Below are 26,790 nucleotides of genomic sequence, written 5' to 3'. Positions count from 1 at the left end.
AACATTAGCAAGAGTGTCATCAGTGCAAACATTGTCAACTGTTTAAACAGAAAAATTAATGGAAGAAAACTGGTGCAGCTCTCGTCCATTGAGCTTATCCTAACACTCCATCCAAGCACAGTGATTGTACTGCTATTGTACAATGTGATTGCTGCTGGTGTAAGAAACCTCCCTTATTGCTCCTTTCTATAGCAGAGCTGAATGAGTCTTCTACTGAGGGAGCTGTTTAACCAGTAGGTCATGGAAAAGTCATGCTGTATTTTGTACCTGCAGAATGGCTGCGTGTTCACAGCATACAGTACTCCTGCAAAGAAGACTACACTGGTAAACGAATCTTGTGACAAAATTGCTAGAACCAGGGCTTCTTCAGACAATACTGTCTACTCATCCCTTTCCTATAGAGATGTGCATCTGCATAACTGAGTGCAATGTGATTTAATGGAAAAAATATGATGCTCTGCAATTGCTATGCTTTTATTTCTTTCGTTCAGACAGACAGCAGTAGACAGTAGATATTTGACTTAGCAATGGCTGGTAGGCTGGTAAGCATCCAGAAAGAGCTACGCTGAGGCCTGAGATGGAACAGTCTCTCCAGGACTTTCATTACATGTGATGTGATAATGTTGCAGGCAGAAGGAAGTTGTCTTCTTTGGAACATGAACCAGACAGGATGTTTTCCACAGCTCTGGCACCTTCTGCTATTAAAGGCTCAGGAAGACAAATTGTAAAAGGAATCATAAACAGCTTTAGCTTTGAAGAACTTCCACAGTCAAATGGTATCATGACATCCCCATTGTAGCCAGTGGTTGCTCACAATTATTAAAAGCCTGTTCCTTTATGCTAGATCCATTACGCTTTATAGTAGATCATTGTAAAATCATTCATATTTTTTATATTTTTTCAGGTAAATACCCAGTCCTGGAGGTGATCACGGTTGCGGCTATCACAGCCATCGTCGCTTTTCCCAACCCGTACACACGCCAGAACACGAGCCAGCTGATTAAAGAGCTGTTCACGGACTGTGGGCCGCTCGAGTCATCGCAGCTGTGCCAGTATCGTAGCCAGATGAACGGGAGCCAGGCGTATCCAGAGGGCACAGAGGCCACCACCACTCCTGGGGTTTACTCGGCCATGTGGCAGCTCAGCCTGGCTCTCATCTTCAAAATCATCATGACCATTTTTACCTTTGGCTTAAAGGTAATTATGATTCATTCCACCTTGTAAACACTTGTGTATTCTATTCTGATTTGCATACACATTTGTGCGAGGGGTCTTGTTGTTTTTTAGTGCTATATTATGCTCGTTTCATATATCTGGTTTAATAAAAGAGTTTTTGTGTATCTGTTCTTGGGACAGGTTCCTTCCGGTTTGTTCATCCCCAGCATGGCAATCGGGGCAATAGCAGGCCGGATTGTGGGCATTGCGGTAGAGCAGCTTGCTTACTACCACCATGACTGGTTTCTCTTTAAAGAGTGGTGTGAGGTGGGGGCAGATTGCATTACTCCTGGTCTCTATGCCATGGTAGGAGCCGCAGCTTGTTTGGGTAAGTGTGAGCTCAGGATATCTATATACAGTTTTCTTCCTTTTGGAAGGAAAAATTGTTTAATTCCCCAGCGTTAAACTTAGCCTTGATATATTACATTCAGTGCTACACAACGAGATCCGCTGCTGTCTGTAGACTTTATTATGCAAATAAACACCAAACTTGGACAGTCTGAGATACTTTCACACGTCGCATGTTCTGGGATGTCAGAATCTGTTCACACTGATTTGCACTTACTCACTCACTCAGACTCTGTTACAGAGAAAGTAGGGCAAATGTGGGACAAATTAGATATGTGTAAGACCAAAATAATGACTAAATCATGAGAACTTAAATAAAACAGTTGCAACCAAGCAGATTGCTTAAAAAAAAACATTAATCTGTCATTAATCAACGAATGTTCATTGGAGCTATATATATATATGTGTGTTTGTGTGTGTGTGTGTGTGTGTGTGTGTGTGTGTGTGTGTGTGTGTGTGAGAGAGAGAGAGAGAGAGAGAGAGAGAGAGAGAGAGAGAGAGAGAGAGAGAGAGAGAGAGAGAGAGAGAAAGAGAACATTGACATTATGAACAGAAAAGTAAATAACACTGATTGTCTCATCATGGCACCAAATTTGATGAGGAGCAAATTGTGATGTCTAGACGACTGGGTCAGGGCTACTTCAAAACTGCAACGTTTGTGGGCTGTAGTTGATTTGAAAGAGGCAGATGTAGAGGACAGTTGGGGGGTATGGAGACGGATGATCCGCTGTGGGGACCCCTAATGGGAGAAGCTGAAAGAAGACGCCGACAGTGACACTGCACTATTTCATCCATCCCAGAAAACAGGATTTGTACTGCTCATGCACAAAATCAAAGACTTCCTGTCATTGCCAAAGTTTTTACGACAGTCTACCGATATGAATATATACTCTCTTTAATCAAGATCATAAAAAGTGTTTTGCATTATTTTGATTTATTGTTTTATTTTTGCATATTTTATTATAAACAAAATTATGCAGAAGTGTGTGGATGAAGGTCTGTAGTGAGGACAGGTGGGAGCGGGTTATATTGCTGGAATTTAGTGACCTGAAATGGAAACTAAACTTTTGTCTGTCATTTTCCCCTGTGTGTAAGTGTGTAAATGAGAGAATATTGCGACAAAAAAAAATGAATTTGTGCTGTGTGATGTCTCAGGTGGTGTAACACGGATGACCGTGTCTCTGGTGGTGATTGTGTTTGAGCTGACTGGCGGCTTGGAGTACATCGTGCCCCTCATGGCTGCAGTGATGACCAGTAAGTGGGTGGGAGACGCGTTCGGGCGCGAGGGCATCTATGAGGCCCATATCCGCCTCAACGGCTACCCATTCCTGGATGCGAAGGAGGAATTCACACACACCACGACAGCACGTGAGGTGATGCGTCCGCGGCGTAACGAGCCACCGTTAGCAGTGCTAACTCAGGACGACCTGACACTGGGAGAGCTGCAGACTACCATCAATGATACGAGCTACAACGGCTTTCCAGTCATCGTCTCCAAAGAGTCCCAGAGACTGGTGGGGTTTGCCCTTCGCAGGGACATCACTATAGCTATAGGTAAGATATATATATATATATATATATATATATATACACACACACACAATCTTTATTACTATAATAATTATTAAATGTTTAATTACAGTACTTTAACACGCAAGGATGTGTTTTTTTTATTCTGTCCTGCAGAGAACGCCCGGAGGAAGCAGGAAGGCATCGTGCTAAACTCACGTGTGTATTTCACACCGCATGCCCCAACGCTACCTGCTGACAGCCCGCGCCCTCTGAAGCTGCGCAGCATCCTGGACATGAGTCCCTTCACTGTCACAGACCACACGCCCATGGAGATCGTCGTGGACATTTTCCGCAAGCTTGGCCTGCGCCAGTGCCTCGTCACGCACAACGGGTGAGTCACGTAACGGGCCCGGGGTCACGCGCATTACCATTGTAGAGTGTGGGGGCAATGCACACAAGTCCCATGACTTGGTTGGTAAATAACTAGTTTCCAAAATGTTTGGGCGCACTGTTTATTGAGACGTTTGTCTAATCAGGAGGTCAGTAATATGCCTCCATAATGCAGTTCTACCCCTCCAGTGTCTTTATTGATGCTGCATGGTGTTTTATTAGGATGTATAGAGCTGTAGAGTTTCAGTAGCCCAGCTTGTGTCCAGTAACAGGCACTTGAGGTATAATTTTAAAAACAACCTCAACTAATAGGCGATATCTACTACCACTGTAATCAGTAGTTCTAATGAAATATATTATTGCTTCGACATCTGTGACTATACCATACATTCTAATCACTAGTAGAAACTACCAGAAAATTAACAACTAGCAACAAAATAGTTACTAAATAATACTAAATGTAGCAGTTTGACCTGCTACCAAACATCACTAGGCCTCAGATTGTGAATAGTAAAGGTCGACCGGTTAGATCGTACTTTCTGATAACCGATTAATCAACAAAAATTTGAAACTAGTATATACTGTTTGCATTTATGTGAAATGGAAACGCTTTACAGTAAGATTCCATTTAACATAAACTGAAGTTAACAAACACTTAGAAGTAGTTTATTGTTTGTTAATTTTAACATTTAGATTAGATTAGATTCAACTTTGTCATTGTGCAGAGGACAAATACTGGGCCAATCTAATGCAGTTAGCATCTAACCAGAAGTGCAAATAGCAATGCATATAAATAAATCTAATAAAAATATACAAATAAACAATAAGCATATATTGCACCTTTGCATTCCCATAATATATATATATATATATATATATATATATATATATATATATATATATATATATATATATATATTAGTTCACTTATAATGTATGAGGTGCAAATGTGAAAGTAAACACAGAATACATTGTTAATTGACGTTCAATTTCATTTAATCTGGTCACTTTAGTTTATTCACCATGAACTAACATGAATGAGGTACAGTGTGCAGTCTCAAGTGTTAAAACAAACAGCATGTGGTGTGGATTCACCGCTAGAGGTCGCTTTTATACTGTGTAATGACAGCAGACCTCAGCTGCTCCCGAAACAGACGCAACCCGGAAAAACTGTTGGTATGGATTTTTGTCCATAGTTTCAGCGATAAATTATTAGTGCTGACTAATCGGTAGAAACTGTTAATCAGTCGACCTCTAATGATTAGGACTAAACTACATATTTTTACACTTTTTACACTACTCAATAGCTGGTGCTTAGAAAATCCAGTAATATTCAGTATATTGAATCACTACAGAAAACATATAAGCAGTTCATTTTAAAAGTACTAAAACAGTACGTGTTGTTGCCTGTGGTGTTTAAAGACATATATGGTTTTATCCTTCACTAGTAAAACCTGCACAGACTTTCATAGGTATTATTATTATCCTATTTATTACACCCACTTGGTATTTATATAATGTTCAATTGCTTAAACCAGGGGGAATGTAGTCTGGATTGCATAATGAAAACCTTGTCACCGAATGCAGTGTTTCTAACAGACAATAGTCTTTAAATAGAAAACAAATAATCCTAATTCGTCCTCTGGACTTCTTGGTAACTTTTAATTTAACATTTAGCTAATTTAAGTGTAAAAAGACAGTGGAGGATTTGGAAATTCTATGAAATTGCACTTGTTTCGATAATATTAATGATAAAAAAAATTTACCAACCAAGGATTTACAAACTTGAGTCAGTCATTTGGCTCAGGTTTGGTTGAAGGACTTTTTGGTACAATGAGGCAGAATTTGCATGGTGCAAGAGAAATTACTGTAGACAACACAGGTCTTTAATCGCAGCTGTGGTTCTACAAAAGTCCAGAAGCTTTTGCATTTCCCCTTTCTCTAGCTACTAACTTACATCAACCATCTGCAGACAAACACACACACACACACACACACACACACATGCCCTTGCTGATGGGTTCAGCTCTGCACTTGGTCAAACCTGGTCCTTGCCTCGCTTTCAAAACCACAGAATGTATATTTGTATGCATGAAGGCAAGCATGCACGCACGCACACACACACACACACACACACACACACACACACACACACACACACACACACACCTGTCAGCCCCTCAATAGCACTAAATTAGTTACGTGACTTCCTCCTCGCTCACTGTTATACGGAGCAGTGGAACTTTGAGTGTGTAATCTGATGTGGTTTGAAGGAGAAACTAAACGGTTTCCAGTCCCAATTCGTAACAGCGTTTCATCGCCTCGACTTGACTGAGATCCACTGCCCTATGCAATAGAGCGCCTCCTTGTGTCCACATCATGCATTAGAGATAATGCAACTCATGGAGAAAAAAAAAACGCCAAGGTACACTCTGAAAGCATTATCAGATTACTTTGCGAGCATTTTGGGTAAATAAATTCGATTTCTCATCAAGCATGCAAGTTTTCCTTTTTTTAAAACCTTTGTTCAATAATTTTAAGATTTATAAGTATTTTGCATTAATTTCTTTGCTAATCCTAAGTTGTTGGATAATTTGCTGTTTTTCTTTTTTACATTTTCTGTTGGATGTTGTGTTGTATTTGTTTTTTCTTTTTAATTTGGTTTGTCTCTGTGTGAGTGTTTTGCTAAGTGACGGTCGCCACGGTGTGTGTTGCAGGATTGTATTGGGCATCATCACTAAGAAGAATATTTTAGAGCATCTGGAGGAGCTCAAGCAGCACACGGAGCCCCTGGTGATTAGCCCCGACCCATATCACGCCCACTCGAGCTTTTAGGCCCCACCTCTTAGGAGGGATGCATGAAACTTGAGTGGACACAAAACAGATAAAGACAAAGTAGAAGGCAGTTCCCCGGAAAGTAGATCTTCCTCCTCGATACAGCCACTTTACTCGCAAGTATTACACAAGGTCATGGTGCAAGACTTATACAGTGTCCCATTGTGGTTTTAGTAGGAACATATCTGCTAATGTCTACAGCATTTTGGGGAACTGTCAGATAATTCAGCATACATTTTTAAATCAACACCTGGTTGCACAGTGTCACTGGTGTTCCTTTAGTGTAGAATTATTACTGCTACAGTGATTAGTCTGTAATACAGGACCGGAGCAGCAGTGTGCCTCTAGTGGTGGGTGGTGGTACACTGTTTATAAACTCAAAAATATATAAAATGGCACTTTGTGCAAAGGCATAAAACAAAAGTGGGCTTTTCTCAGTCTTATAGGTGTTCATATATCAGTGGTTGTCAAATATTTTTTTGCCATGGGGTTAAACCCCTTCTGCCCTCCATCACCTGGAAAAATGCTAATGCAATACTTCAAGTTTAATGTTAAAATGTCAAATTTATTGAAATAACGAGTTAAAAATCAATAACATTTAAATAGCTGAAAAAGTAAAAACAAATAGAGAAAATAAGTGTAGTTGTCTGATGTACTCTAACTTGCATTAATGGCCTAATTTGTTTATTTGTTTGGATGCTTTTAATGTATGAACTTTGTCAATAGAGAAAATCCTAAATTAAAACCAACACAAAAAAAATTATATAAATCATGCCATTCATTTCGCCCCACTTGTCATGTCTTTTATCTCCACTAGTGGGCGCACCCCCACACTTTGAGAACCACAGACGTATATAAAGTTTCTTTCGGCTTCTCCCGTTAGGGGGCGCCACAGCGGATCCTCCGCACGTTTTGATTTGGCATATGTTTTACGCTGGATGCCCTTCCTAACGCAACCCTCCCCAATTTATCCGGGCTTGGGACCGGCACTAAGAGTGGCTGGGGATGGTTCCCTGACCGGGAATCGAACCCGGGTCGCAGCGGTGAGAGCGCTGCATCTTAACCACTAGACCACCAGGTGACCTTAACCACAGACGTATATAAATAGCAAGAATGTCAGTCACTGCCTTATACCACAGTCCCGACTGTCAAACTTCACTGTTATTTTTACTTCTTTTAGCAGTAACTCTGGTGGTAGTTTCAGCTGCAGATCAGATAAACTTGTGCTAATATTTTCTTCCTTTTTATGTTGAGATAAAAAAAAAAAAAAAATTATATAGTACCAGTGAAAAGTTTGAACACATCTTCTCTTTCTTTATATATATTTATTTATTTATTATTATTATTTATTTATTTATTTATTTTTCTTCAACATTATGCGTTAAAACTGAAGACATCCAAACTATGAAAGAACACTTATGGACTTAGTTAAAAAAAAAAAAAAAAAAAAAAAAAAAGGTAAACAGAATGTTTTATATTTTAGATTATTATCTTCTAAAATAATAAATAATTGCATTATTTAAAATACTTTTGATTGTCCAAAGTAGCTACATTTAGCTTTGATGAACTGATATTAAAATTGGAGATGTAAATTGGACATTGCACTTAATCAACGTCTAACAGAATGTTATTTAAAAAAAAGTACACATTTATGATTACAGAAGAGAACTCGAGACTGAAAACTGATTTAAAATAAGTGTAAAATAAGTGTAACAGCTATAAGCCGATAGGTTTGTTGTTTGATTTTAAAAATTGCGATCACTGACAAAATCCTGTGGTGTGAGAGCAGCAAAACGTCACGCTATTAGTGCAAAATCATCATCTTTAGGCTGATTCATTTCGACTAAACCTACATCCTTTTTCTATTAGTAAAAGCATTAAGCAGGAGTCTCCACTATGTGTGGGATTTATAATATTACTAGCTGAAAGTACCCGTGCTTCGCTACGGAAGGCAGAACGCTAAGCAATATGGCAATAAGCAGTAAGCACTGAGCAGGACTGGATGATCAGAGATCAGAACGTAACGTCAAAAAATAACGTAGTACCGATACAGGGCAAACTACTTTGAAAATATTTTTTATCGTGCATCTAACATGTAATAAGAAACAATGTACTAAGTTTTATTAGGATCCGTAATGTTATTTCGAAGAATGTACAATGCGTGAGAAATCAGGTTTTTCGCGAGTTAGCCGCGATCCAGGGCGAATTTTTCAAAACCCTTTCTTAGTGAGCACCTAAGACCCAAGAGGAAGGTATGTTCCAAATTTCATTGCAATCCGTTCAGTGGTTTTTGAGATTTCGTGATGAGTGAGTGAGTCAGTGGTATTTGAGCTTTATATATATATAGGAAGGATTTTAATCCAATGCCTTTTGTCAGTTGAGAAACACACACAGGACTGAGAAAAGCTGCTGAGATCTAAAACTTTGGGAATGTGAGATTTTTTCGCCCACCTTTAAGTAGAGCCCATGGTTGTGTATTGTGCATGTGTACTTTTAAAGCACACACACACACACACCTCAGATACATATCTTAGTCTAATTAATTTATAAGCTTCTAAAACCTGTTGTTTGTTTTTCTTTATTTTTTTAATTCCTCCTGTGGGGTCGGGGTCAGCATCCACTGGGCAACAGATCGATGAAGTGCGATTCCACTCATAGCGCCGCCTCATAAAAGATGGGCGAGTAACAGGCTGTGTAACTGAGCATTTCTTCTCTGCCTGCTTATTTTCCTTTTATTGATTGATTGAGTGATTTACGTACATCAGTAGAGCCCTCAGTAGTAGTAGAAGTGAGTATTAAGGTGAATTTGTTGCGTGATGGTTTGTTCATGGCTGTATAGAAGAGTTACTGTAGCAGCACCCATCCTCAAACCAACACGCCCTCCACTCAGTACACTCCAGTCCCTCCACTCCACCTCTTCTGACTGTCTGTGCCGATTCATCGACATTTCACGACCGTGTTCATGCTCCTCCTGCTCTGTGTCTACTAATCCTTCCACGTCCAGTCCAGTCTTTCGTACAGAGCTAGCTACTTCCTGTCTGACCCACAAAGTGACTCCCGGGTTAACGTGCATACGTGATCTGACTATTAGCCACGTGCACAAGCTGCTTTCACACGAAGCCTTTTTACCGTTTTAACTTTTATAACAAGGCACAGGCACAGTAAGGTGCTGTGTAAAAGTCTAAATGTTTTACATTTAATTAAGAAATCACTCAGTCTTTTTCTTTCAGCCAATCAAAATACGACTTGAAAGGTAAATAAAAAACAAAACAAAGAAGGATAGAGAGAAAATAATCTCATCATTTGAGCAAATTTGAGGTTAATTCCATTATAAAATTGATCAAGTAAAGAGCAATGCAGATTATAGTCACATAGTTGAGACTAAATGTTATTTTTTAACTTTTTTATCGGACAAGCTGAGAGCTGATTATTTTCTAATGAAAGCATAATATTCAATCACATACACCACAACAATGAGCAATTACTTTTTATTATTATTATTATTATTTCAAAAACATCGTGAAAATGCTAAATAAAAATAAAGAACACAAAAAAAAATTATATAAATCATGCCGTTTATTTCTCCCCACTTGTCATGTCTTTAATCCCCACTAGTGGGCGCACCCCCACACTTTGAGAACCACAGACGTATATAAATAGCAAGAATGTCAGTCACTGCCTTATACCACAGTCCCGACTGTCAAACTTCACTATTATTTTTAGTTTTTTTTTTAGCAGTAACTCTGGTGGTAGTTTCAGCTGCAGATCAGATAAACTTAAAAGCTAATATTTTATCAATTTTATATTAATATTTTTATATATATATATATATATATTTAGCATTATGGACATTCAGAAATTTTTTCTGTGACAAAAAAGTTAAAAACCCCAATATTAGAGACTTTTTACCGAATATCCTGAATATCATCTCACACAAAACTATGTAGATCTTTCACCACACCACAAGTCCTGTCTCAGTAACTTCCCAAAGTACAAAGATCAAGTATTATAATTGTCGAATTGCATTCGAAACTAAAGCCATAAAGATAAATGTATAAAATTAGTCAGGCATGTTGTTATGGTTATAGTGTGTGGGTTGTGTGAGGATGTTTTTTTCTTTATTATTTGTATATATATATATTTTTTAATTGAACATCCAACCAGCAATAATTCCGTTTTCAAAACACCTGGTATTCAAGCAGCCTGACAGTTTCTTATTGCATCAGAGAAAACCAAACAAAAAATGACCCCTCGTGTGATTGCCTTTAGAAAATAAAATGGGGGCTAAAAGGGAGTCACTTTAGATTCAGACTGTTCCAGACTGATTCTGTTCCTCACACTGCTTTAGTTTTTCACTCTTTTTCCCTGTTACGCCTCTACATGGACACCTGTGGAACTCAAGCCTGTTTCATGATGCAATTCAAGAGCACATATTATTCCTTATTAATTAAACCTCATACTTTAAATGTTTGACTATTGCCTAATTACACAAGAGCAAAGATTACTTTCATATGTGCTTTTGAATTCAGATGAAGATGCTATACAGTGGTGTGTGTGTGTGTGTGTGTGTGCGCGTGCAGTAGTTTCTTCAGGCTGAAATTATGGATGAATGGTTGTGTGTTCACTGTGCACTCTGTCCCTTGTGTTTCATTTCACCTCTCTGGTTCTCTCTGTAGGTGCTGCAGGTCACTGATCTTCACTTTAACGTCTTCCTTACTGCCTCTGTGTGTGTGTGTGTGTGTGTGTGTGTGTGTGTGTGTGTGTGTGTGTGTGTGTGTGTGTGTGTGTGTGTGTGTGTGTGTGTGTGTGTGTGTGTGTGTGTGTGTGTGTGTGTGTGTGTCTTCACACACAGACATTGGGCTCATTTTGTTGGCACACTTCCACTCCATCATTCTGATTGGTCAAAAATATCTGATTGAAATGCAAAAGTAAGAACATGTTCAGAAGATTTTTCTTCTCCACCTGCCAACAAAATGACCTCTACCTGCTCCACGTGTGATTATTCCTATCTGTACTTCGTCCCTAATGTTTTTTTACTTTCTTTCTTTATTTTCTTCTCTTTCCTTCTACACAGGCGACTCCTTGGTATTATTACAAAAAAAGATATCCTCCGTCATATGGCCCAGATGGCAGACCAAGATCCCGAGTCCATAATGTTCAACTAGTTCCCTCTTACACCAGACGCGAGGAAGAGGAAAGCGAAGAGGAGGTGCGATTATTGGACGATATGTCCCACTGACCTGTTTGTGTAAAACGCCCCCTTTCCCCCCGTCCCCCCCGTCCCGCATGGCTCCTACGCGGGGACCGGCTGCACCGGTGGATTCTTCCGGATCTCCATCCAGGCCTTCAGGAAGATGATGATGTTCCCTGAAAAAAAAGGCTTGAAAGATGATCCAGAGCTTCAGCCAGTGATGAAAATGCACTAAAATGCTAACGTACTCACACATGGGCACGCACTGATCCGGCTCAGGCCCCTTCGCTCGGGCTCACCTTGTTAGACCTCAGCGGGGTGAAAGGTCATGATGAGCCGCACAGGTGCGAGGAGGGACCTCAGCCACGAAACTCCGATCACGTACTGCTGTGACTCCTGCCACCTGAACCGCCCTGCCGCGTTCCCACTAAAGACTTCACGATCGTTGTTTACCTGTATCACGTGAGCTTGACTGTGTGTGTGTGTGTGTGTGTGTGTGTGTGTGTGTGTGTGTGTTTGAATGAGTGGGTGAGAGAGGAAATGAAAAGCTCCCCTACATTCCAATCAAGATGTTGCTCTGTGTCCTTTGCTTGTTCCATCTGAGGCACAACAAAATAAAATCTAGTGTGTGTGTGTGTGTGTGTGTGTGTGTGTGTGTGTGAATGATGAAACTGTGATCCATCGAGTATTTATCATTGTGAGATGATCAAATGTGCAAAAGGAAGTTTTTGACGCCACCATGTGCAAAGCTGCCTGAAGTGATTTTTTTTTTTTTTTTTGCGTTTTTTTTTTTCCCGCCACTACAAAACTGTCCCTCAAACTGCAAAACTTTTTTCTTTTCTCTTCTTTTGGTACGTAACTGATTGGGGATTTTGTGTGTTCAGGAGTCTTATTGCGGCAGTACAAAAGCTAGATGTAGTAATAACTGATGTACCAAGTACAGTCTCTGTTTCGTGACTTTTCCAATGGTGTTGCCCCCCCCCCCTTTTTTTTTCTTTCTTCTTCTATTTTTTTTTTTTAATGTTCTCTTACTCAGCAGCTCGATGTTGCTCGTTCCATCCGTCCCTCTTAGGCAGGTGTGTGTAACTGGACCCAACACTAACGACTCATCTCGACGCATGCTACTTTTTATTAATACTTTATTTTAATTCTTTGCAGCTCGATTTATTGTTTTGAAAAGGAATCAAAGTACAGCCCGACTTTAACCTGTAATCAGCTCCTTTAACAACGTTAGGACGTTTACACACTCTTAAGTTTTGCGATCTCACTCATTTTGTGCGACTGATGTGAAATCTGCTTTTATTTTTTTTTCAAAGTTTATTAATCTGCCTTCCTACACAACAGCCAAGATAAATAACAACACATAATTATGGTAAAATGTATTTATGGTTTCTTGTTAAAGTCTAGCACAGGAAAGATAAAAATGTTTTTGCCAATTTTCATTAATTTTTTTACCACAGAATGTTGTTTCTCCCAGACCACCACAAATACATCGTGATCATCACCAACAAAAACACGAACGGGGCACGACCCTGTGGAATAAAAAGCTTGTTTAATGTGTAAAGAGACGCGCCAACGACGAGTGTAGTCGGTTGGTCAAACCACTGACCGTGCATACAATATCTCAGAAACGTGTACAATGGTGTAAGGAATCACGTGAACGATCACAGCACCAAGAAACAACCAGAACGTCATACAACGAGGTTATAAAGAATAAAAGCTTTTTTTCAAGCTCATTCGTGGATCCATTGCGAGGTCCCAGCATCGATACTGATTATTTCTCTAGCACCGCCCACACCGGTTTTTCTTTTTTTTAAATCATGATAAAAAAATAAATAAAAATAGATCTAAAAGCTTTATTTCCATTTTAGGGTAAAATGAGTGAATCCCACAGTCTGAATGGACTGGCAGAAGACGACTGAGTTTTGATCTCGTCACCATCATATCAGCCCTCTTCCTCCTTCAGCATTACTTTGTGTATTCGTTCTCTCTACTAATCTTTTGCATTCGGTTTCCTTCATATTGTGAAAAAAAGAAAAGTACATCTACAGGTACATAGATTCCCACCCCACCCGCCACTGTCCTCGTCCTTTGCTCCTGCATTATAATCTCGTCTCAGATGTCGGCAGCAGTCTGTTGTTCAGGTTATGAAGGAAAAAAACAAAAAAAGCATTAATGATGTTCTCATAATGTTCTTTCCATGTTTTTTTTTTTTATTATTTATAATTAGCCCTAGATTTGTACATTACTGTAAATTTTAAGTACAATTACATATGATTGTTGGTTTGATTGTACATTTAAAAGGTGTAAGATTAAATTGTTGAAAATAAGCTGTGGTGTGTGTGTGTATATCTATCTCATTATCTATCTGTCATTAATTTAGGTGAATGTAAGGATATAACGTAGCCCCTCAGGTTTTCCATCCAAAGCCACGCCCCTGTAAGATAGAAGGTGGGGCTTTCTGGTGAATATGTAAGTAGCACCTCCTTCAGCTGTTTGGGTCGATGTTGATGAGATCCTTTTTTTTCTCTCCTGATTTTGTTTCAGGGAAACTGCAGACAACTGAGGTGTTATTTTGTGTAGATATTTCATTAACAGCTGCTGAAGAACAGCGACCTCAGATTTATTGTCGCCACCCACGTGTTGAAGGCAGGGTAAGACTGTGCCTGGTCTTATTCAACAGAAACGATTTGATCGACCTACTTGATATTTTGGATGCCTGGGCACATAAGATCATCTTTACCCTTGCACCATAAAATCCATTTGTATGCAACAATCATGAGAATTCACTTGTTACAGGAAAAGTGTTGGTGTATTCTGATACCTGTAGATCAGAGCAGGTGATGTGCTTCATGGCTTTTCTTTTAAAAATGATATATATAGACAAAGGTATTGGGACTTTTTTCTTCAGCCATACGTTGTAACATGAAACTTCCCCTTCACTTGAACTAGGAGACCGAAACCTGTTCCAGCATGGCAATACCCTTGTACACAAAGCCGGCTCCATGAAGATATGTGTTTCATGGTTTGGAGTGATAGATCTTGAGTGGCCTAATTGAAACACCGAGGCCTTCTCACCCTACATCAGTACCTTACTTTACTAACACCCTTGTGGCAGAAAGAATCTCCACAAGCACATTCCAAAATATAGTGGAACATCTCCCCAGAAGAGTGGAGGTTCTTATTGCAAATATTGTCAGATGTCTACAAACTTTGGTTCCTTTTATATATTTCTGGGGCTTGTTAATGTGGAGTTCTTCTATAAATATATGTTGGTAGGTGGACAGTTGATTCTAAATTGTGCTGTATGTGTAAATGTGTGTTCATGTTACCCTGTTCGTGACCCCGTAGCATATCTCAGGAAAACATCCTGGATCTGAGAGTGAGCGAGCGATTAAAGATGTTCCAGAAAAGTGCTTGCTCATTAGAAGGGGAAAAGGAAAGCATTTAAATTCCATTGTTGTTTTTGGCATATTTACATTGAATAAAAAACTCTACCTTCTGTACTTTTAAACAGTTGGTAGACTTCTGATCTACACAATACATTTCTTTAATATCTTCCAGACAGAACCCAGTGCTTCAAGACAGAACCCATAAGCCCTTTAAGACATCCTCTAATTGCTTGAACTGTACTGATGGTTTATTTTCAGGTCTGTTTGCCATTAGATGCCATATATCCATCCACACAGTGCAGCTGCATGGTCTCTCTGTGTATGAGAGATCCCTCTGCCACAATAAAGCCATTTTTCTTATTTTAGGTTCTCATATGTGAAACAAGGCACCACCTTTTGTCCAAATATTTGGGCAATAAATTTCAACCAATTTTAGGACTAAGTGCATGTGTAGATCTTTATATTTACACACACACACACACACTGGAGGTTCCATGTTTAAAAAGCAGAGCAGGGTTTTTCAATGTAAATCACTGGCATCATCACATGATCATCGTTTGTCCTCGTAGCCCGGATTCGTGCAACCAAAATAAAAACGTGGATGCAACAGGAATGGGTTTTTTTTGTTTGTTCTTGTCTCTTCTGTCATTCATATTCAGTCCTGTGAGACCTCAGGGCTCAGGCATGTCTTCATTAGTGCAATGAAGTGTAATAAAATCCTCACCAACCCTATTTACAGAACACTGAGGCCCTAATGGGGCTGGATTTGCTCAGTGGGGCGCTGAAGTCATTCTGGTGATGTATTCAATGCATTTAGTTATGATTCCATGTGTATATATATGTTTGCATTTAATTTAAATCATAAGTATGTTGGATAATTTTTTCTCTTTGTATTGTCTATAGTAGACGTAAACCCTCACTCAGGTTTTGTATGCTAGTTATTATTTACATACACACACTAAATGGATGCTATCTTTTCAATTATTTTTACACCCAGACTTTGTATGTTCACCAGGACAGCAGTCAGACTGGAGAAAGGATTTCATGATTTTCAATGTGAACGTGATACGAACATGTACAACATTTTTGCAGTGAACCCAGTTCTATCTATAACCTGCCTCCGAATAAACCACTGGTGCAGATACAATATCACGCCTCTAGAGGGCTCTGTGTGCCTATTGTATTTTATTGTATACATGTTGGACCGCTTTCGAACTTGAAATTTTTCTGATAGCAACCATTGATTTGAACACACTTTAAGGCATACTGAATATACCCAAAGGTTTGTGGACACCTGATTATTACACCCTGATGTCGTCCTTCCCCAAACAATTATCACAAAGTGTACAGGATGTCTTAGTATATTGTAGCTTTATAATTTAAAACACATAATAACGCCCCTGTTCCCTAAAGCAAACACCACGAAAACATGGTTTCTCATGGTGGGTGTAGAAAAGCTAGCACTCACTGCCACAAATGGTTATGGTTATATTATAAACGATGCTGCTTGTAGAACAAGTGATCACAATGTTATGTTGACATCACGAGAAAATGAACTCGTGATCAGGGGAAAACGTGAAAGAAAAAAAAAAAAAAACAATGCATTGCCTGCATGATCAGGCCTCATCATCTTATATCACTGTCTGACTTCACGAATGCTTTAGTATATTTACTCCCCGCTGCCGTGCACTCTAGTGGAAAGACTTTCTAGAAACCTCTTAACTTTTTTAACCGCATGTCAAACAATGACCAGAAAGCCACAAGCTTCTGACCATAAAACACGCTATACAGTGTACAACATGCACCGAAGCCAAGTAGCACACACTCACACATGGTTACATAGCATGCGCTTTTTATTTCCTTAAAAAAATACCTCAAAGCACCAGATGAGGTGAGAAATCTCTAATGCCCTCTGGTCTTTTTTTATACCCAGTTCTCTTCACGGCTCTGTATTTCTGTACGAGCAGTGAGGATGGAAACGCTTGAGCCACAGTTTCAAATGAAATGATTTTCATTTAGGGATTGCAGAATTGTCAGTACATTTTCCAAACTCTGACTTGAGCAGAAACGCATTAATAATTAGCTAAAACTGCAACCCAAAATGATGAAAACGTCTTAAATAAAACAAATTTAATGCTATAATGATCATTATAATAGTATAAGGACTGCATTGGTGGTTGAATGTAAAGATGAACGATTCACTATAAATAAAAAAAAAAGAACATTCTTTTAAATGTCCTGTCCAGTGGATAACATCAAAAAAAAAAAAAACAACACAAAAAAACCCTATCATGCATTAAACAGAAAGCATCTGGTCAACCTACACGTCTATCCAAGAGCAGCTCTGCGACACTGTGACCAGGATTAACCCTAGTGTGTATTATAGAGTGATTAATATAAAAGTCCATGATTGTGGTGATTCTTTCTCCCAAAATACATTCAACATTAATTGTTATGGGAACTGGAAAACTGAAAAAGTCTCTCTGTAATGCACGTGTAACAGTTCGAGTGTTTCATTCGTACTGAGACAAACACCAAAATGTCAGACTACGTTTTTATTCATGAAATGCATAGCAATAGAATCATCCTGTAGGGTATTACACATGGCTTTCGTAGAGGACATGGCTTGTCGGAGATGTTTCTGCTTCTTTCTCTGGCTCCGCCTCCACCTCTGTCCCCACCACCTCTGTCCCCACCACCTCTGTCTCCACCACCTCTGTCTCCACCTCCGTCTCCACTTTCACCTCTGTCTCCACCTCCGTCTCCACTTTCACCTCTGTCTCCACCTCCGTCTCCACTTTCACCTCTGTCTCCACCTCCGTCTCCACTTTCACCTCTGTCTCCACCTCCGTCTCCACTTTCACCTCTGTCTCCACCTCCGTCTCCACTTTCACCTCTGTCTCCACCTCCGTCTCCACTTTCACCTCCGTCTCCACTTTCACCTCCATCTCCACTTTCACCTCTGTCTCCACCTCTGTCTCCACTTTTACCTCTGTCTCCACCTTCACCTCCTGTTCTTCAGGCTCTGTCTCTACACTCACCTGAGCTGAAGGAGTGGTGCATGCCGCCGTATCTGTGAGGGGCGGAGCCTCGACGTTGCAGACTCCCTCATCTAACGGTGGGTGAATAGACACCTGAATGGCAATGTGTTGTGGCTGCTCGTGCAGGGACGCGTCGTCTGAATCGGCGGTCGGAGATCCGCTCCTGTCTCGGTCTCGGCCTCTAGCCTGCAGAATAGCGAAAACGTTGCCGGCAGAACGAGAACTTCCTTCCTGACCTTCAGGCGCCTGCCGAACAAAGGTGTGCCTCATTTCCTCGACCCCCACCACCTCGAGGATCTCCTCCATGAAAGTACGGCAGTTCATGATGAGCGGCGGGAGAGGGATGCTGCGCGCTAACTCCTCGATGTACCGCGCAAACTCCATGGTTTTGAACTGCGTGACTTTGGCCAGCTCGAGCGTTTTAGCCGACGTGATGATCGGGATGCGTTTGGCGATCTCGAATGCTTTCTGGAGCTTTTCTGCTCCTTCGGTGCGGAAAAACTCGTTGATGGCCTTCTCAGTTTTCTTTAGGTGGCTGCTCATCATGCAAAGCCGAGTCACGTTCAGCACCATGATGATGGTGAAGGTCACCAGACACACCACCATGTAGTACACGCCCATGTCACCGTTGGTGAAGACCACGCGCACTGTGACTGTGCAGTTGGCCACGCCATGAGCGTTAGAGGCCATGCACGTGTATTTGCCACGGTCTGCGAAGGTGATACTGGTGATGTTGAGGACCCCGTTCTCCAGAACCCACCATTTTCCCTCTGCGAGAGTCACAATGAGAGCACAGGGTTACATCAGACTCTTGAAAGCAAAAAATGTCAAAATTCCACACTTTTCCAGACTTAAATATGCAGAATTCAATAAAGATTTGTTTTTTTTAAAAAGGATTTTAAAAAAATTCCAATTAGAGCATGCGTTACGTTACTCTACTCTACGTCGCTCTTTGAAGCAGGTCAGAATCTATGAGGTGCGATTATATTAACAAATCATTGACAGAAGGTTGTAGCATACACATGAACACTGAACCACGTTTCAATGCAGCATTTCTGAAAACTGCTTTTCTACAACAGTGCAAGGTTCATTATTTATAAATTACATTAACTGAAATCCTACAGTCCATTAGCAAAAAAAAAAATTATTTTTTATTTAAAACATGATTTTTCTCTCCGTATTGGTCTTCCGTTCACACCGAGACGCCGTTTTCACTCGACGAAAACGTAGCTTTTTGAAAACGCTCTCCAATGTGGATACATTTGAAAATGGAAGTGTTCGAATAAGACGACGTGTTTTTGGTCATTGCAGCGATGTTTAAAAAAAACGGAAAGGAAATAAACTCCAGGTGGACACGATGCAGGTCGAAAGCATCTTACAGCACAGAATTATGTAAGAATGTAAGAATTTTTTTAGATGTTTCAGTGTGAATGAGCAACTTATGGGACACGATCGAAAACAAGAGTGTGGACATGAATCAAATTAATCCGGATTGGTGTAGACATGGGTTTGGTTTTATAAAAAGTTCGAAAACCAAATAGGGCACTTTTCCAAAAATGCGTAGGAACCCTGTAACAGGAAAGATAAACATTAAATATTTATAAATAAATGGTGAATCAGACTTTCTGAATTTATATTTAAGAGAGATCACTAGAGTTGTGTTCCATCAGCAAGGGAATGAGTGGCTACTGTATTGTTCATTTCTGCACTAAGTTGTTCTGATGTATGCTAGCTGGGTAGAGGAATGACTGGTTGTACAGTGACTGTGTGAATGAGTCAGTGCTGTGAAGGGAAGTTTCCTCATTGCCTGTTTAAGCGGAGAGATTTTAATGTACAGCAGGATCACGTCTCGGTGGTTAAGCTTTGAAAGGTAAGCAGTAGACGGGGGGACAGTTTGACTAAAATCGAATCACAACTCTAAAGTGTAAAGTCCAAAGCATGGCCTGCTCCTGTGCTCGCTCACACACTCGGTTCAAGTTATTCTTGCAATTCTGAATTGTCCATCACTAATGTTTATCCCATAGACACAATATCCAGCATTAAAAAAAATTTGATCACATGACCAGTATTGTGCTCCATCTTATATTTAATATATTCAGTGTTTCTTAAATGGGCTTTTATTATCTTAACAAGTATCTAATCAGGTTACAGCTCCAGGCGAGTTATTTGGGTTTGCTGTGGAAAAACAGGAAATACTGAACGGGGTTCGCCTCTGTGTTGGGAGTCTAGTAATAAAATAACTCCTTTTGGCTTTTCATTAACACCGGTTGAGTCGGAAATAAAAATAAATGTGCGTTTTCATGGACCACGGTTTATGTGCAAGTTAAATTAGTGCTCACTTTTACATGGTGCTACTGTGTACAATGTGTTCCTTATAACTGTACACCTACAGCAGGGTTTTTAAGGAAACAGAGTCATATTTAGCAATGGGGGGGGGGGGAATAAAGAAACCCTTATCTAAAATAAGCACTGATCTTTTTAAAGCTCAGCTCGTGCTTATGGTTGTGCTTGCTCAGAGGTTTGGTGTGCTCTGAATCTATAACGCTTTATTTTTATAGCACAGAGCAGGCATTGCAGCGTTAGTACTGACGGCAGAGTGCATTCAGCCTGACCTGAAAACAAAAGGTTTAGCAAATGGAATTTATTAATGCATTATGCACTTGCGCAGAAACGTAGGACTTTTAATCTACGTTACTGAGCTGCTCCTGACCAGACGAAAACGTCTAAACTGCTGGACAACAAAGCAGCAAATATCCTGCATTAAACCACTCGAGAGAAAAAAAGGCCTTAACATTCACTACAGGATTTACATGTTACTACAAACAAACTGAAGGAAATCTACAAGAGCTGAAAGCTGGAACCACTGGGACGAAAAATAAACAAGTGCACTGTTATTCCTCCGCTGCAAACTCTCAGAAAAGTGCTTCACACCAGGTTCGAACAGAATTAATTACAGGACGAGTACGAGCGTCTCTCACGTGATGTGTTCTGAGAAACAGCCCTAAAGGGAGTTTGGGCGGGTCGGACACAACAAACCAGTAAAAGTGCGTAAACACCGCTTGCAGTTGCTTTGTAGCGCTCGTTCAGGGCTGGGCCTCGAGCTTCATTTCCTGCTTATTATTCAATAGCCCTGTTTAGATCTTAAGTACACGCTTGAACATGTTGCTCTCGCCTTGTACAGCACTTTCACATCTGAGGGGTTTCGTAACTGATAAGAATTGAGGCCATAAATTTGCCTTTATTTTATTTTTTTTCTTTCAATCAGCAGGTTTTACCACAACACGGTTTGACTCTCAAACCTGAATGTGTTGCAACAGTAGCTCTAACAACTTAATGCATTCGTCTTAATCATTGTTACTATAGTAACAATTCAGGCAAAGGATCTGCGGTAAAGGTCTGCATTATCAATGGAATATCCTAAGACGTGGAAGTTCAGCCCCAGTATTTCCACTGTTGGGCCCTTGAGCAAGGCCCTCAACCCTCTGTGCTCCAGGGGCGATGTATCATGTCTGGATTATGAAAACGTATTCTTACTTCTAAGCACGAAAAAATAAACAGCATTTCCATGCAAAGGAATAAATCGTCTATCATCCAGTGAGATTTTGAGTAAGGATGTGCACTAGGATTTTCCAGGGCGAGGGAGAGGGCGTTTGCGACGGCTAGTCCGTTTTTCCTCTCAGGATATCGGAGCGTTTGTTTGTGACAAGCTGTTGTAACATTTCACGCAGGTTTTTTTTTTTTTTTTTTTTTTTACAATAAAATGAGGAAATAAAACTGGCGATTGAAAATTGGGAAAATAAAAAAATTTAGGGTCTCGAAATAAGTTCACTGTGGTTCTGAACTGTCCATCATCATTTATTCTTTAAGCCACACTGAGCTTGCACTTTCTGTTGAGACACCTCCACAAGTCAAACGACTCGCATTCGTTTCATTTTCAGGACGTCGATTAACTGTAGTGTTTGGTTACAAAGACCCTCAAAATCTCCTGGTGGAACATCTTACCGATTGCCTCGGGGTCCAGAAGGTGTCCGTGAGAGTTAAACCACTGCACCTTGGGGAAAGGCTCTCCGGTGACGTTGCAGTCGATCAGGACGCAGTTCCCCTCGCGGGCGATGATCTGACTCGTCACGCCGAGCACCACGGGCGTCTTTCCGTCCTCCGCCTCACCCGCTGTCAGTGTGGCATTTCCATCGGAAACCTGTGCAGTGCTCAAGCTGAGAACACACACCAAATAAAGCAAAGCACATCGTTCAACCACACCGTTCATTTTTACTAGTGTGGAGATGGGAGATGTCACTTTGTTCCAATGCTCATGATGAAGCAAAGGAGAGGTCTGGGATACTACTGACGATGATGATGATGATGATGATGATGATGATGATGAAGATCAGAGGATCTGCAGCCTCGTCATCGTCTGCAAAACAGGAAATAAACCGGTTACATAACATCCATATAGACGATCATATCTTTAGGTATCCAAACAGTTTTTGACTTACATTTTCCCCTCATACAATAACAGGGTTCACTTATAAACCCTTGTTTCCCACTGCCCACATTAATGACTGCGGTAATGCTAAGTTATGCTAGCTGAGCTCAACTAGCTAACCGGGCTCTTCTCCATAACCAGCTCCAGGATTGCTTCATCTCTCTCTCTCTCTCTCTCTCTCTCTCTGAGTCAACATATTCACTCCATTTAATAACAACCAGGACCTGAAATTAAAAATAAACCAGGATATTGTTTATTTAATGTTATTCTGGCTCAGGCTAGTCATATCAGCTGACATAAGGGGAAAACAAGTCGCCTTTCCTGCAGTCGGTCGACGGAAAAACCGCTATTTTTCACAAACAACCGTGTTTACCCTCCATTACAGTGTAAACATAAACAATTATATTTATCGTCTGGTTCTCACAAACTGGACTGTTCAAGTAATCCTAAGGTGTAAATAATTGTGTTTGGTCATTTTTCAGTATTAAATACGAGTGTTACTGAGGCGTTTAGACTCTAACGGGGCTTAAACACGACACCCACCTAATTTATATCACTTTTTTTTTTTTTCATATATATTATATTTTATAATTATTTCTATTTTACTTACCGAAGTGTTTCTGAACAGTCAGAAATTTCGCTCTGCGTCCATCTCTAAATACGTGTCTGAATCTCTTTCTGTGTCTCCGGCACTCTAAAAGCGAGATGACTTGGGGCTGTGTTCCAATCGGTAGCGTATTTCATAACCTAGGGCACTACTTTGGCTGTAGACGCCATTCTTTCATTCCGTTACATATCCACTGGTATTAGGGCGCGCGAAGGGATTTAGGATGCAGCCTCCTGTAAATGGGGAAGTGATAGGATATATGGCTTGCCTGCTTGCTTGGCATTTCTTTCATCCATTTGGATTTGTCAAATTAAAATGTTTGTTATGAGGTATGATGTTTAAAAAAGGGATCATGAGCTCTTTCTCAGCTTAAGAAGCATACATATTTTAGGCCTAGATCTGTCGATCAGGAATTTTACTCCATTGTTACCAGTACAGATTTGCTCCCATTTACAGAGGATATAGAAATATATGAATATAAATATCATGTAAGGTGTGCATGTGTGGATTGAAGTTCATAAAGCACAATACATCAAGCATCTGAATCAGAGGTGTTGTATATCAGAGCTGGAACAAAACTATGAAGAAGTCACTATGTCCTCATTGTAAATGTACATGTCTTGGTTTACAAAAAAATCATATTTTATGTGAGGAGAATTTGTAATGGCAGGATTTAGCTGGATTTTTAGCCCACAAAGAACCTCAGAAGTCATTTAGCATGTTTTTTTTCCATACACTATAATAACACAATGTACATGAGAGTATTTGTCCCCAAAGTCTACTATAGAATGAAGATATATCACTATCTTTTAACTTAGTACTAGTAAATCTGATTGGCCAAAAAGATTAGTACAGGAGTAATTCAAACAAGTTTACATTACAGTAACCAGGACAATATAGCGGCTTGACATATTCTAATAACAAATGGGTTTAAAAAAAGTGTTGTTATTTAACTGCTGATAGGGGGAAGTTTTACGAAGTCTTCAGTGTCATCGTTTTGTAAAAAGTAGGTAGGTTTTCCACCATTGGCAAGTCTTCACGACGTTGATTTTCTTGGTAACGAGACAAGCTGCCTGTTTGGTCTGACTAACTTCAAGAGTTTCAAGGGGCAGGTGGACCTGTATGTCTGAGGCAGTATTACATCCCAACAAGCTTTGTATTTATTATAATGTAAGTGTTAATCTAAAACAGCATTTCATAAATGTTCTGCAACATTAGAGCACATACAGTCAGAAGCATTACATCTTTCATTATTCATAAAAAAATTGCTCTAATTGGCCTATTGAGGTGACCATCTGTGAGCAACAGTATGGTTTCCTGTCGAGGAAGAGCACCACAGACGCATTATTCGCTTTGAGAATGGAGCTGGAGGTAGCAGAGCTGAAGATGTTAAGGTTTTTGTTAGGAGTGACGAGGATGGACAAGATTAGAAATGAGTTTATTAGAGGGACAGCACATGTGGGACATTTTGGAGACAAAGTGAGAGAGATGAGATTGAGATGGTTTGGACGTGTGCATAGGAGGGACATGGGGTATATTGGTAGAAGAATGCTGAGGATGGAGCCACCAGGAAGGAGGTAAAGAGGAAGGCCAAGAAGGAGGTTTATGGATGTGGTGAAGGAGGACATGCAGGTAGTTGGTTTGAAAGAGGCAGATTTAGAGGACAGGGGGGTATGGAGACGGATGATCCGCTGTGGCAACCCCTAATGGGAGCAGCCGAAAGAAGAAGGCGAAGAAGCTCTCATTGACCAATTTATGTGGTATTAGAACAAAATATTTCAGGATGTGGGGTTATATGTAGATTATCCACTTATATAGTTGCTCATGTTAGACCACAACACAGCTCCCTGACATGGATAATTTTCTTGTAACAGTACTTCCTGTTCAAATTTCCAATAATCCAAAATCTTATAGTGAAAAACATGGCTTTCTGGACAACATATGCTGCTGTAGTCAAACAAAAATAAAACTAGTTAACCACCTTCTAAAAGATACATTCCAATAGATAAAAATACATTCTGTGAGAAACATACACTTGTCCTGCTTTTATTACAATTCTAATACTCAGCACAGTGAAGTTACAATGCTAGAAATGCTCCAGGATTTTGAATATTAAACTGCAATAAATCTCCCATCCTTCACCATGTCAGAGCCTTATGCTATAGCTGACAGCCCTGGTGCTGAAGGTTATATATAGATGGAAGGCTTGAAAAGCCCTATAAATCAATAAGGACAAAAGACCAGAGCATGCAGTTAAAAATAAACACACAATAAATAGAACAATTCAGATTCACCCACAATAAGATAAAGATAAATGCTGACAGCTTTTCTAGACATTGAGTTTGCGAGTCAGTGAGATAGTGAGTTTTGCATAAACACTAAAGCTAATTTCCGAACACAATCCCTCACTGTTCCTCTCTCAGTCTGGCTCAACTGTATTAGAGTACAAGGTGTTTGTGGTTACACTTTATGAAGAAGTGCCACTATATGTGACACAGATGCTACATTTACCAAACATTTAGCAAATTAAATTGTAAATTTACCAAAAATTATTTGAGCCATATGATTATGTGGTGCTGCACTCTGAATGTGTAAATTCCCACATTTTATAAGGTGGAAATGAATTTTTGGATGAGCTCTATTCTGTAGCAGATCTGGGCCAGGATAGGAGCATGACCTGATTGTAGCAGATGTACAGCACACTTAAAATTCTTTCTCTACCCATCCTGAGGTTGCGCCAGCTCCGCCTGTGACCCACCTTATGAAGATTCATTCATTATTTTTTTTATTTGTATAGCGCTTTTAGGAATGAACTTTGTGTCAAAGCAGCTTTACACAGATAATGTGGTGATAAAAATGAATGTTTTTTATAAGTGTAAGTTTGTCCCTGATGAGCTAGCTGGTGGTGACTGTGGCAAGGAAAAACTCCCTGAGATGGCATAAGAGAAAGAGAGAGAAAGAGAGAGAGAGAGAGAAGAGGGGGGACAGGAATAGAAGGATATGGATTGTGGACCTTTAAAGAAGAAAATGCCGAGCCTGCAAACATCCTGAACCATCTAGAGACGTATGGTGGATTCCACCTGGTGGAGTTTGGACATTGGACCTCTTTGAGCGTTTAAAGGCTCTGGCATGGAGAAGCTGGTGTTGGATCTATGAGGATCTCAAATGTTGAGCTATACTATGAGTTGCTCAGTAGCTCCTGGTTCCATAATCTCAAATGACTGTATAATACTGTAGAAAGAACATTTCTCATAATCTTACATTCCAGTGCTCATGTTAGTTCTCACTCTCCAGTGTTCTGTATTGTTAAAAGAATATAATCACACTCTTGATGTCACCCAAATGAGGATGGGTTCCTCTTTTGAGTCTGGTTCCTCTCAAGGTTTCTTCCTCATAACATCTAAGGGAGTTTTTCCTTGCCACAGTTGCCATGGCTGCTCATCAGGGATAAATACACATTGTTCACATTAACTCTTTAATTTTGTAAAAATAAATTCTGTAAAGAAATAAACTTGATTTAAAAAAATAAACGACAATTCACAGCAAAGCGAAATGAAAGCATTTATTGTAAATACAGCTTTGTCTCATATGTATTTAAAACGAGAGATGTATTGTATAGAAGGTGAATTTATTACACAAGTGAGATTCATTCACTCATTCATTTTCTCCCGCTTATCGGTATTTCGGGTCGCGGGGGCAGCAGTCTAAGCAGGCCCGAACCCTTCGACTGCTGCCCAATCCTCACAGCACCGTCCCTTACGGTCCCTCCTGCA

The 26,790-nt window shown here is 40.0% G+C and overlaps 2 protein-coding genes across 37 annotated transcripts in view; one reads left to right on the top strand and one right to left on the bottom strand.

Annotated features, from left to right (window-relative positions):
* Window positions 1–13,821, top strand: part of clcn3 (chloride channel 3) — a 52,521-nt gene extending 38,700 nt beyond the window's left edge. For 4 of the 14 annotated variants that reach the window (XM_083542673.1, XM_083542682.1, XM_083542679.1 and 1 more), the window contains 6 exons: window positions 905–1,197; window positions 1,357–1,543; window positions 2,719–3,117; window positions 3,250–3,466; window positions 6,183–6,258; window positions 11,375–13,821. In XM_083542673.1, the coding sequence (XP_083398799.1) occupies window positions 905–1,197; window positions 1,357–1,543; window positions 2,719–3,117; window positions 3,250–3,466; window positions 6,183–6,258; window positions 11,375–11,539 (1,337 nt within the window). In that variant the 3' untranslated portion in view covers window positions 11,540–13,821. Of the gene's footprint in view, window positions 1–904; window positions 1,198–1,356; window positions 1,544–2,718; window positions 3,118–3,249; window positions 3,467–6,182; window positions 7,151–7,394; window positions 7,579–8,914; window positions 8,995–11,374 lie in introns of those variants that run through there. The other 10 variants (XM_083542683.1, XM_083542676.1, XM_083542675.1 and 7 more) reach the window with 4 other exon arrangements.
* A 2,897-nt stretch (window positions 13,822–16,718) lies between these two features.
* Window positions 16,719–23,213, bottom strand: mfap3l (microfibril associated protein 3 like). Of its 23 annotated transcripts, none has more exons than XM_083542805.1 (5): window positions 23,021–23,181; window positions 21,927–22,338; window positions 17,856–18,694; window positions 17,802–17,825; window positions 16,719–17,759 (listed from the first exon to the last, which is right to left on the bottom strand). In XM_083542805.1, exons 2-5 carry the CDS (start codon window positions 22,189–22,191, stop codon window positions 17,481–17,483), a joined length of 1,407 nt encoding a protein of 468 aa, XP_083398931.1. In that variant the 5' UTR covers window positions 22,192–22,338; window positions 23,021–23,181; the 3' UTR covers window positions 16,719–17,480. The 23 variants fall into 23 exon arrangements, with proteins under 23 accessions (XP_083398931.1, XP_083398935.1, XP_083398932.1 ...); XM_083542809.1 differs by having other exon boundaries at window positions 17,874–18,694; XM_083542806.1 differs by having other exon boundaries at window positions 17,802–17,855; window positions 17,886–18,694.
* Window positions 23,214–26,790: the final 3,577 nt, after the last annotated feature.

This window comes from Silurus aristotelis (assembly GCF_946808225.1).
Source record: "Silurus aristotelis genome assembly, chromosome: 5".
Taxonomy (NCBI): Eukaryota; Metazoa; Chordata; class Actinopteri; order Siluriformes; family Siluridae; genus Silurus; species Silurus aristotelis.
This window is presented reverse-complemented; position numbering and strand designations above follow the sequence as displayed.

What these genes read in the sequence shown, in the direction of transcription:
- mfap3l (XM_083542799.1), bottom strand. Translation starts at nt 22,191, where the DNA reads ATGAACGGTGTGGTTGAACGATGTGCTTTGCTTTATTTGGTGTGTGTT. An exon ending in TCTGGACCCCGAGGCAATCG is followed by an intron (nt 18,695 to 21,926) that starts GTAAGATGTTCC and finishes TGACTCTCGCAG; the next exon opens with AGGGAAAATGGTGGGTTCTG.